Source organism: Dipodomys spectabilis, unplaced genomic scaffold, assembly GCF_019054845.1.
Source record: "Dipodomys spectabilis isolate Male_0828 unplaced genomic scaffold, ASM1905484v1 ptg000069l, whole genome shotgun sequence".
In the NCBI taxonomy this organism is placed as follows: domain Eukaryota; kingdom Metazoa; phylum Chordata; class Mammalia; order Rodentia; family Heteromyidae; genus Dipodomys; species Dipodomys spectabilis.
This window is the reverse complement of record NW_024870746.1, coordinates 2,158,166-2,170,520: the sequence shown is the minus strand read 5'-3', so window position 1 is coordinate 2,170,520 and position 12,355 is coordinate 2,158,166. Positions and strand designations below refer to the sequence as shown.

The 12,355-nt window shown below is 43.4% G+C and overlaps 1 protein-coding gene across 1 annotated transcript; it reads right to left on the bottom strand.

Annotated features, from left to right (window-relative positions):
- Positions 1-7,571: 7,571 nt before the first annotated feature.
- Pigm (phosphatidylinositol glycan anchor biosynthesis class M) lies at positions 7,572-9,630 on the bottom strand. The gene has a single exon (XM_042681701.1). It carries the CDS (start codon positions 9,515-9,517, stop codon positions 8,255-8,257), a length of 1,263 nt encoding a protein of 420 aa, XP_042537635.1. The 5' UTR covers positions 9,518-9,630; the 3' UTR covers positions 7,572-8,254.
- Positions 9,631-12,355: the final 2,725 nt, after the last annotated feature.

Here is a 12,355-nt window from a genome sequence, read left to right as displayed (position 1 = left end):
AGGGTATGTCCTGTGCTTGGTGTGTGGGAATGCAGCTGGTCGGAGATCACTCTTTGAGGGTGGTAAGAGGACATGTGGGACAAGCTTGGGTAATAGCCTTTAGTCGGGTAGTTAGGCTAGGGCAATGGATTACAGGTTTCAGAAGGTGGGAGAGAGGCTTATATCCAATGTGCAGCGCCTGGTGAACCTGGGAAAGAAAGCTGTCTGCTTGTGTCTCAGGAAGAACAACTTGTCCTTCCAGAGACCTCCATCCCTGTGCTTCCTGGGAGGCTCCCTGGTGGGTAAGTTCCCTGAGCTCCTGTGGGGTATAAGAGGGTTGTATTGAAGGCAATACCAGAAGCAAGGGAGCTGGAAGTTGTCTCTGGAGTTGTCTCTGGGCTGCTAGCTTTGTCCTGGTCTGCTTTTGAATTGCCAACTGTAATGGCATTTAGTCCCATCTGGTGTCCCTTGTAGTGAATGACCGATACCTGTTGGGGAAGGGAAGCAGCTTCTAAAAGCTTAAGAATAAGTGAGGCATTAGTAATGGGAGTCCCTTTGGTGATCAGGAAGCCACGCTCCTTCCAGATTGCTGCATGCGAATGGAGAATATGATAGGCATATTTTGAGTCTGTATAAATATTAATCTTCCTACCCTTGGCTAAAATTAAGGCCCTAGTTAAAGCTATAAGTTCTGCCTTTTGTGAGGTAGTGCTGGGGGGCAGAGGGCTACTTTCAAGAATGGTAGAGTTATTAACGATGGCATAGCCTGCAACTCGGCTTCCTGAAGAGGTAGATGTGGAACCGCCATCCATGTACCAGGTGTCTTCTGGGTCAGGAAGAGGAATTTCCGAGATACTTGTAAAATGGGGTGTGAATTCCTCCAAGGTCTTTGTACAGGAATGGGAAAGAGGGTTAGAAGTGGATGGAAGCAAGGTGGCTGGATTGAGAGGGGCACTCGCATTCTGTAGCCAAGCAGAAAATCTCTGATGTGTCTGGCTCCACCTGCCTGGGTGGGCAGGGCGGGGGAGGGGCTGGCCTACCTAGTGGAGGTGAGGAGGGGTAGTCGACTTCCCAGTGTCCTTGTTGCCCACACCTTGGGCAGGGCCCAGGTGGAGGTTGTGGCGAGGGGCAGAATTTTGCCCAGTGGCCCTCTTGCCCACATTTGAAGCATGCTCCAGGTGGTGCATGTTGGGTACCTCTTCTCAGAGGAGGCCGGATGGCAGCAGCCAGGATTTGATAGTTCTCCCTCTTACGGGCAATCTTATTGGCAATCTCCTGCTCTTCTCAATTATTGAAAACCTTAAATGCCATTTATATTTGCCATTTATGTTAGGTTTTTAAAAAGAGGTGGCCAAGTAAGAACCACAACATGCACGTGGTATTCAGGTAAGGGATAGGTTTATTCAGTAGACCTGCTGGGAGCAGGCCAGGTTGACATTCCACATGGCTGGCAAAGAGGGCGTCTGGCCCTGGGCTAGGTCTTATCTAGGGTAGGGATGGGGAAAGGTGTGCCCAGGTAAAGGGAGGTGAGACCAGGTGGGAAAAAGATGTGGCCACATCAGATCCAGATGTGACCTCAGTGGATATGGATGTGACCTCTTCCAGGTGTCCCAGTTGCCTAGGTAACACAGGTACTGGGTGGGGTCTGCTCGCCATCCAGTAGACCTTACAGGCCCCAAATGGTACAGCACTATCCTTGAACACAAAAGCTCAGAGACAGTGTCTAGGCTGTGAGTTCAAGCTCCAGTTCTGGTACACACACACACATATGCATGTGTGTGCCCCCCACACACACAAATTTAACATATGCTCAGAACTCAGGAGTAGGGGGTGATCTTAAATGTTCTCCAAAGGGAGGTTTAGGCTTGGGGTTCCCCAGCTTGGCACAAGTGGAAGGCAGTGGAAACTTTAAAATGTGGGAGGTCTTCAGGACCCTGAGGGTTAAAGTGGATTGTGGGACCTTTGTGGCTTTTGCTCTGCCACATGTTCCTGCCATGATGTGCTACTTCATCAAGAATAGCAGGAGTTCACCTCCAAAACTGAACAAGTATTATTTCTCTTCTCCGGCATTTGTTATGTTAGGAAGCTAATATACTTTCTCAGATGACTTTATTGGAAATGGCACTCAGTCCCCCTCCTCCCTGCCATCACTTTCTACTCTCTACTTCCATAACTTGTCTATCTTTATGACAATCTTCAGAATCCTGTATCTTTTTTGTATGTGGACCAGTACAGGGGCTTGAAATCAAGGCGTGGGTGCTGCCTGTCTCTTAGCTTTTTTACTCAAGGCTAGTACTCTACCACTTGAGTCACACCTCCACCTCCAGGTTTTTGCTGATTAATTGGAGGCAAGAGTCTCACAGTTTTCTGCCCAGCTGGCTTCCAACTGAGATCCTCAGATTCCTGAGTAGATAAGATTACAAGTCTTCGTTCATAGAATCTTGTATTTATACTTTGCCTCACTCATAGCTGCATGAACAATATAGAGCAATGCATGGCCCATAGGAGATATTCAGGGGCGTGCACAAAGTAAATGAATGGCATTTGCTTGATAAATAAATGACATTTGCTAAATAAGTAAATACTTCTGGTGTAATTAGCCTTCGTCATACAGCATAGAGCACTTGCAAAATAAAGTAGAAGTCAAAAGCCCTGGGTTCTATTTTAGTCTTGCTATTAACCAAAACTTTGGCCTTATAAAGTCACTGGCTTCTTATCTGTAAAATAAGAATAATAACATTCTCTAAACCCCTATTTTATAAATCACAGTATTTTTGTGAAACTTAATGGGGTTGTATAACACTTTATTAATGGCATATGTTTCTGATTGTACTGATAACTCAACAGCATAGGCTTTGTCTAACTTGTCTATTATCAGACTTGACACATGGCAGGGATCTATAAATAATTGCCAAAGAATAGAGAGCGAAGGTTTAAAATTTCCTTTGTGAAATAAACTGTGCTTCAAATAGTTGTGCTCCAAATTATTTTTAAATAGTCACTATAAGTGTCATTTCATTTTATGAAGCAGACATAGCAATTAGCAGAGTGTCTGAGCAGCTAGAAATGTTCCCATTTAGTCTGGTTTTTGTTCAGGATAATGACTATGAATGCCTCTTTTGACTCAATGAATGGTTCTCCCAGAGCAGTGCTGAATAAATGCTTGCACTAGTGTGATACTTCTGACCCAGGCAAGAAGACATGTGCTTCTATCCACAGAGCACCAACCTCTGAATGACCCCTCAACACAACAGAGAAAGGAAATGCTATGTAATTTAAGGCCATAAGCCACAAAATTACATCCTCATCAGCTAATGTATGACAGGAATACACAAACACAATCTATGAAGCCTGAACTAGACATTAAAAGAGAGAGAGAGAGAATTGGAAGCCAGACGTTGGTGGCTCATGTCTATAATCCTAGCCATTCAGGAGGCTGAGATCTGAGGGTCTCAGTTTGAAGCCAGCCAGAGCAGGAAAGTCCCTAAGACTCTTATCTCCAATTAACCAGCAAAAAGCTGGAAGTAGAAGTATGGCTCAAGTGGCAGAATGCCAGCCTTTAATGCAAAAGCTAAGAGAGGGTGAGAGGCCCTGAGTTCAAGCTCCCATACCAGCAGAAATTTTTTTTTTTTTAATCTGTCTCTGAATGTTTACATTCAGGACTTCCAATCTTTCCAAGAACCAGACCAAGACTAATAGGAAGGCCATGCTCCAGCAGCTCATGCCTATAATCCTCACTAGCCAGGAGGCTGAGATCTTACCATCACAGTTCAAAGCCAGACCAGACAGAAAAGTCACTAAAATCACTAAAGAGCCACAATGGGAGCTGGGGCTCAAGGAAGCAGAGTGCCTGCCTTGAATGAAAAAGCTAAGGGACAGAGCCCAAGCCCTGAGTTCAAGCCTCAGTACTGGCACACAAAAAATACCATGGGCCGGGCATTCGTGGCTCACTCCTGTAATCCTAGCTACTCAGGAGGCTGAGATCTGAGGATCGCGGTTCAAAGCCAGCCCGGGCAGGAAAGACTGTGAGACTCCTATCTCCAATAAACCACAAAAAAAACCGGAAGTGGCGCTATAGCTCAGGTGGTAGAGCGCTTGCTTTGAGCTGAAGAGCTGAGGGACAGCGCTCAGGCCCAGAGTTCAAGCCCCACGACCAACAACAACAACAACAAAAAAATACCATGAATATGAACTAAGTTTATAGAAACAGGGAAATAATTATCTTTAATGAATACAATTTCTATGCATATATACACTAGACTGAGATGGATAGGTTTAACTGTCAAGTCCCAAAGGAGTTTCTGCTTTAAAGGTGTGTGAACATAATTGGTCTGTTCTGCACCAGCATAAGTATTTTGGGCACAAAACAATACTGTGATTGTATTATTATACCCATTTCACAGATGGTGAGCTAATGTATCTAGATATGAAGATCTAGGCTAAGTCACACAGTAGGATTTAACTTTTTCTTCTTTTTGTCAGTCCTGGGGCTTGAACTCATGGCCTGGGCACTGTCCCTGAACTGCTTTTGCTCAAAGTTAGCACTCTACCACTTGAGCCACAGTACCACTTCTGGCTTTTTCTGTTGATGTGGTACTGAGGAATCAAACCCAGGGCTTCCTGCATGCTAGGCAAGCACTCTTACCACTAAGCCACATTCCCAGCCAAACGTATTTTAGTCAGGTTTCACTACAAATTCTACATCTGTCACTTATCTGCAAGTCAAATAATCTTTTTTTCTTTTTGGTCCAGTCATGGGGCCTGAACTCTGGGCCTGGGTGCTGTCCCTCAGCTCTTCAGCTCAAGGTTAGCGCTCTACCACTTGAGCCACAGCGCCACTTCCGGCTTTTTTCTTTTTGCTTATGTGGTGCTGAGGAATCGAACCCAGGGCCTCAGGCATGCAAGGCAAGCGCTCTACCACTGAGCCACCTTCCCAGCCCCAAGTCAAATAATCTTTAAGTGTCTTTGTTCGGCTATATAATCAACATATAGAACACTAACTTGGAAATATGAAAATTAAAACTTATGTGGCAGAATAACCCCAAAACCATTCATCATAACCATCATTATGACAGTGTCAATGATTGTCATGGGGACATGGATATTAAGATCCTAAATATTTTTAAACATTTATCTGCAAAACTTACTAGATAAAAAAATAAGGATCACCACCCTATATTTTCTTATGAAGACAGAAAGGGGACACACAAATTAAGTGTTTAACTTGTGCCCATCTTGGGGTTTGAACTTGGCCTGGGCAGTCCCTGAGATTTTTTTTTCCCACAACGTTAGTACTACAGCTCTACTTCTGGTGTTTTGGTGGTTAGTTGGAGATAAGTCTCAGGCACTTTCCTGTCCAGGCTGGCTTCAAACCTTGATCCTCAGATCTCAGCCTCCTGAGTAGCTAAGATTACAGGCATGAGCCACCAACACCTGGCTATGTTTAATTTCGATGGAAGATGAAGATGAAAATGGTACCCTAGCTCCTTGAACTTTTTTTTTTTTTGGTACTTGAGTTTGAACTCAGTCTCAAGTTTGGTAGGCAAACACTCTAATACTTGAGCCATACATGCCCCTCTGTACATTCCAGCCCTTTTGCTTTCTCCTACCTATGTCTGAATAGCTGGGATTATAGACATGTCTCATCATGCTTAGCTTACTGGGAAGTCTCACTAAGTCCTTTTGTAGAGGCTAGATTTGAATCATGATCGTACCAATCTCCACCTCTCAAATAGCTGAAATTACAAGTGTATACCACCATGCCTGGTCCTCAACTGTGTTTTAAAGATTAGAAAAAGAAAAAAAAAAGTGGGGGAAAAAGAAAGTTTTTGTCTTTGAGGGCTGGGAAGGTGGCTCAGTGGTAGAGCGCTTGCCTTGCATGCCTGAGGCCCTGGGTTCGATTCCTCAGCACCACATAAGCAAAAAGAAAAAAGCCGGAAGTGGCGCTATGGCTCAAGTGGTAAAGCGCTAGCCTTGAGCTGAAGAGCTGAGGGATAGCGCCCAGGCCCAGAGTTCAGGCCCCACGACCGGACCCCCAAAAAAAAAAAAAAAAGATTTTGTCTTTGAGATGAGGGTTTGCTATATAGCCAAAGCTGATCTGCAATTCTCCATGAACCCTATGCTGGTCTAAACTGAAGCCTTAACTTTCTAAGTGCTAAGACTACAAAATGTTGACCATATTGCCTGGCTAAAATCTAAACTTGATTATGGATTACCTATTATGCTCTTTCTTTCAAAGAAACATTTTAACCCAAGATTATCTGTTCTTTTTCTTTTCTTTCTCTTTGGCCAGTCTTGGGGCTTGAACTCAGGGCCAGGCACTGTTCCTGAGCTTCTTTTACTTAAGGCTACCACTTTAGCCACAGCTCTACTTCTGGCCTTTTCTGTGTATGTGGACTGAGGAATTGATCTCAGGGGTTTGTGCATGCTAGGAGAGCACTCTACCAAGTCATGCTCCCAGCTCCAATATTAAATACAAAAAACATCTGGTATACTTAAAACTGAATAGCATGTTAATATTGTTTTAAAAGTATTGTGGGTTTATAAGACTTTTTATGCCAGGCACTGGTGGCTCATACCTGTAATCCTAACTAGTCAGGATGCTGAGATCCAAGGATCACGGTTCAAAGCCAGCCCAGTTTAAAACCAGCTCAAGAAGGAAAGTCCATGAGGCTCAGTCTGTCTGTCTGTCTGTCTGTCTATCTATCTATCTTTTAAAACATGCCATAGTAAAAAGAGCACTAGTTGAACAATCATATATAAAGAGCTGTCAAGATAAGATCTAATAAGGGACTAGATGTTATATCCCCAACAACTGGCTGCTACTTTTGTCCAAACACATAAAAAGCCACTTATTGTTTTCTTCCTAATTTCAGTTCTCAAAACAACAAGAAATGCTGTCAGTTATAGAATTCTTAATTATGATTAACCTAATGGCATTTTGCTCTTAAAGGTTTTTTAGGCCTGAATTGACAAAAAAAGCAAGAAAAAAAGAAAGGAAAAAGAAAAAAGAAAGAAAGAAAGAAGAAAGGGAGGAAAGAAGAAAGGAAGGAAGGGACACTACTGTAGTGTTTGGTTTTTAGAGGATTTTTTTTTTGTTTTGACTAAAAAAGAAACAATCTGTTAAATTATCTTCAGAAGTATTTTATAGAATGGGAAGATGCCTTGTGAATGATTTAGTAATTATTAATTAAATTCTGATGTGTGGGGGTGGGGGGGTTGGGAGCTGGGCGATTGTCCCTAAGCTTTTGTGCTCAGGCTAGCAATCTACCACATGAACTACAGCTCCACTTTCAGTTTTTTGGTCGTTAATTGGAGATATCATAGGCTTTCCTACCCTGCCTGGCTTGAAACTGTGATTTCAGATCTCAGCTTCCTGAGTAGTTAGGATTATAGGCATGAGCCACTGCCAACCGGCTGAATTCTAATATTTTTACAAAGCAGACAATATTTTATTAACTCAAACTGTATAAGAAAAATATTCTAGTGATCTAATAATCAGGTAACTTAAAACTAAAGAGATATGAATGTAGTAAGAGTTTATGACTCTCAGACATGAAGAACAAAATGTTTTTAAAGTGTAATGACAAATCTAAAGATGAACTTATATTTAATCCTTTTTAATATAAAACCAAATGGTAGTCTAACAACACTGGGACTAAGTGCTGAAAAAGTAGAGTACAAAACAATACACAAACCATAATTACAACTTAAATTCTTTGGATTATTTCTCTTCTAAGCCTTGGTATTTAATACAAAATTTTCCCAAATAAGTATGATGGTATTCTTCAATACCTTATGTCTTAAAAAGTTGTACTTTAGGAAAACTTTGTGAATTTTCACAGTTGCCAAGAAAACGTTAGAAAGTGGTGGGAGAGGGGTTGAAGAGAAGGCATAGCTTAAAACATTGGCCTAGTATACCTGGAAGAAATACTGGCTTAGAACTTGTGTCTCTTAACTTTTATTCATCTGTTCTACAAGAGTCTTTCAGCATCTTATTGTTTCATCAGCCTTTCCATTTTCCAACAAGTAACCTTTACCTCCCATCATATTTCAAGTAAATGACTCCTAAGATATTCTAAAAGGTGGACCTAAATTATTGGGTCCCCTTTATGTATAAGGCAAACACTGGTTTTATTTTCTGTTGGAACAAGGGAACTTTCCCTAGAGTGCTTAGTGTTTAGGAAAAAAATTCCCAAAGTTCTTTTGTGGTCCATACTGAACACTTCTCTTCTTACAGAATGTAAGAGAAGTGGCAGAAGATCCAGAACAGACATTAATCATATTTGATTCTTTCTATTAGAGGTCCCTCCTTATAATGAGCAATTATTTGAATCAGGATGGAACAGTTAATAAGAAGGAAGAACAAACCAGCTAACCAAATAAACAGAAAGGTGTTCTGTCCTTGAAACTCAAGAATATATGCAGGGGTCAGCCATAGGGCTTGTCCTATAAACCACAACAGGAGGAGGACTACAGCTCTTTTCCAAGGCATTCTCACTAATGGCATCACTAGTGGCAGAAGGCTGAGGTACCAAAGGAAGTACTGAGAGGTGCAGACTTTGTTAAAAGTCACAAAAATAGATGTATGAAGGAAAGAACAAAACACAAGGTCTCTGTAATAGGCGAAAGACACCGCTGAAAGCAAGATGAACTGGGGCAGGAAGGCAGCGACTCCCAGAGTAAAACTCCAGTTGCTCTCTGCAGTCAAATACAGCATATAGAAGTATGGAGAAAAGTTATGACGGATATCCCGCCTGGTCAGGTGATAAAGGTAAGTATGCTCCAAAAACTCCCAGCCATATTTATAGTAAAAACCAAAGGTCAGGACAAAAAAGGTGAAGGAAGAAACCGTCAGGAAGATCAGCAGAGCGCGATTACACAGCCTCTTCAGGAATTCATACAGCCGAGCCTGGAAAGAATAGCGGAATCGATGGTCACTGTAGCGTTCTGGAAGCAGGTGGAGAGCGATGGGCAGAACATAGGTCACGGGATACATCTTCATGTGCACCGCGAAGCCATAGAAGAGCGCGGCCCACGCGATGAATCCCTTCTCGATCAGGTACAGGGCCAAAAGCACCAGGGAAGCGACAATGGAGTCCGCGTTGCCTCGGCTGGACACCGCCATGGGGAGGGGGTTAAGGAGCCAAAAGACGCAGTAGCCGCAGGCCTGGCGACGTCCCAGCCCCTTCAAAAGCAGCAGGCGGTACTGGAGGAAGGCGGTGAGGAGGTCGCAGCTGATGAAGAGGAACTTCCCGAAGAGCTCGCTGAGGTAGACGTTGGGGGTGAGGAGCCAGCTCAGCAGCGGAGTGTAGCGGTAGGTGGCCCGCAGGTACGGGGAGCGTCCCTCCGTGACGAACCGCGCGGCGTCCGTAAACACGTGGTAGTCGATGTCCGTGTACCTCACCAGCAGGGCCCGGTCCTGGAAGAGCCCGTAGAACACCAGGGCGACCCGGGCCAGGAAAGCCACGCCGAACACCCCGGAGGGGGGCACCCTCAGGTTCAGGAACCATTCTCCCCAGTGCTTGCTGGAGTCCATGCCTGCGGGATCACAGTCCTGCCCCCACCCTCACTTCGCTCCCCAAGCCTCCGGAGGACGAGACATCTCTTTCCCACCTGAGACGCCAACAGAAACAGCGGCGGGACGGTCACTTCCGGTATGAAGACCCCCCCCCCCCCAGGTTACTTCCGGCTATCAGTCACCGCTTGGGTTTCTCGGTGGCTGCAGTGGAAGAATTGCTTGCTTCTTGATTGGCCGCCTGGCAGAGGCGGGACTTCCTGCCTCCTGGCGCCACAACGGCTTGCGGTGAGAGCCCGCGCGTCTGAGGATTTGGGGCGGGGTGTTTTGTTTTCTGTGAGTGACCCCTCGTCCTTTGCCCCCCTACAAGCGCCCGCCGGCCGAGATCGACCCTTGACACCAGTCAGCCGTAAGCTGCTAGCTATACCCTCAGGGCTGAGCTGGAACAAAATATATGTTAAAAAGAAAAACAGCCAAGTCGGGTTTGAGGCTTTACGGTAGGCGTCCGGTATTCCCAGCGGGGTTGTGCGTCCCTGGGGCGGGTTAGGGTGGGTTCAAGGAGGCCCAGACTGTGGATGTCCCTGCAGTATTTAGGGTACTCTTCTGTTTTAAAATGAATAGCTGTTTATATGAAAATCGGATTTAAGTGGGCAGCTTGTATTTCATCCAGCAAGCAGTACCTGTGTGTTTAACATTCAGTACCTGTGTGTTTAACATTTCTCCACCAAGGTTGCTTTCCCCTCCCAATTACCCTGATAAACATCTCCTAAAAACCCGGAAGGCCTCAGCCCAAGTGTGAGCTCCCAGAAACTTAGTCTAGCGCTCAACCCCCTTTCTCATACCAGTGCCTTCTACTATCTGAGGGTGATGGAAAGAGATGGCCTCTCTCACCTCCGAAGAATCAAATAAAAGACTGCCGAGCTATGTACTAATCTGCCATTGTCTGTAATCCCAGAGCTCCAAAACACCCTGGTTTATTATAGCATTTGTCTTAACTGCTTAGTAACAACTGGCTTTTTTGTTTCTTCTATTTTTTTCCATAAGTGCACTGAAGTTTCCTTTAGAAGAGAGACTATCTTGTTCCTTTCTGTACTTCAGCATCCACACAGTACCAGTCTTCAAGAAGCCAGTTGAGTGGTCTTCTACCAGAATACTTTGAGTGGTACCTTGATATGTGCTCAAGTCCCTAGTCTTCTAGCTTTTTCACAAATCCTTTATCTGTGTCAAAGTCTATTCTTAACCCCACTCCCATGAGTATCTCTCCAAGAACTCAATAACAAGAGTTATTCACTCTTTCTTTTCTGTGATCACTGTTGCATTGTACAGTTTGATACTTTATTTTTAGATTTTATTCCTAACCTTTTCAGTGAGATAGAGTTGTGTGTGTTTCAGTACTGGAGCTTGAACGCAGAGTCTTTTCACTATTACCTAGCTTTTGTGCTCAAGGCTGGCTCTTTACCCCTTGAGCCACACCTTCACTCACAGCTTTTTTTTTTTTTTTTCCTAGTTATTTGGAGGTAAGAGTCTCATGGACTTTTCTGCCTTGGTTAGCTTTGAACCACAGTCCACCCATCTCAGCCTCCTAAGTAGCAAGGAGGTTTGGCATAAGCCACTGGTGCCTGGTAGATTATAGGATTCTTGAGAGTAGAAACTTTGTCTTAACCTTAATTTCTTTTTAGTTCTTCACAGTTTATTGCACTTTCAGACACATAGTAAATATGTGATAAATTATGACTAACTTCATTTTATAAGTTGAGGGAAAGTCAGGCTAATATAAAGAGAGGAAGTATGTCCATCCAGTCTGAACATGCAGTTGTCAGTACTACCCTTCACTCATCCATCTTACAGTCCACATTTATCCTCTCATTTATTAGAGCATGTTAATCTTATAATTCCATATTCATATTTTTGTATCTCTGTGTTCTTCCCCCCACCCCCCAAGTACTAGGACTTGAACTCAGGGTCTGTGCACTCTCCCTGAGCTTCTTTTGCCCAAGGCTAGCACTCTACCACTTGAACCACAATGCCACTTCTGGTTTTCTGAGTTTATTGGAGATAAGAGTTTCATAGACTTTCCTAGGCTAACTGCGAATCTCAGCCTCCTAAGTAGCTAGGATTACAGGCATGAGCCCCCAGTGCCCAGCCTTTGTGTTCTTTAATATGTGTCTAGGATCATTAATTACTTATAGCCATTTTTTGCAGTACATTACCATTTATCTATGCAGTGGCAACACAGCACCATTCAAATAGCTATGATGATGATTCAGAACACCTGGGTTTATGAAGGACTTACATGCAATGTGGTGACATTGTGCTAAATTCTTTGTAAGACAAATATTCCTATCTTTACTAATGAGGAAAATCAGAACTTGCAGAGAATAAGTAGTTTTCTTATATCAAATAGACAACTGGTGGTAGAACTGGAACTCAAACCAGGTCTGTCTGATCAAGGTATCTTAATCACGATATGACTATTTTGCATATATAATGCTGATTATGAATTCAAAGTTCCCTCTCTTTTCTCTCCTTTGGCTCTCATTTGAATCCTTCTGATAGTCTCTCTTGCCATGACTATTTCTGATTTGTTATTTTTCTCTGTGAATTATAGATAAGTAAGCTTTAGTGTCAGAAAGTAGAGAATATATGAAGTATACATTTGAGTATTAAGTAATACATCTTCTGGCTGGATTTGTTTCAGTAATTGAATGAAAAAACTTCAATCTGTTCTTATGTAATTGGCTGAGTAGATAGGGCAGAGACACCAACTCTGAGCTGATAAAATCCCCAATCAGAAAGAAAATGAAAATTCACTGAAGTCGGATGAGAGTGATGTAGACAGTAATACTTAGAGTGATACCA

Coding starts and splice junctions, on each gene's coding strand:
- Pigm (XM_042681701.1), bottom strand. CDS start 9,517: ATGGACTCCAGCAAGCACTGGGGAGAATGGTTCCTGAACCTGAGGGTG.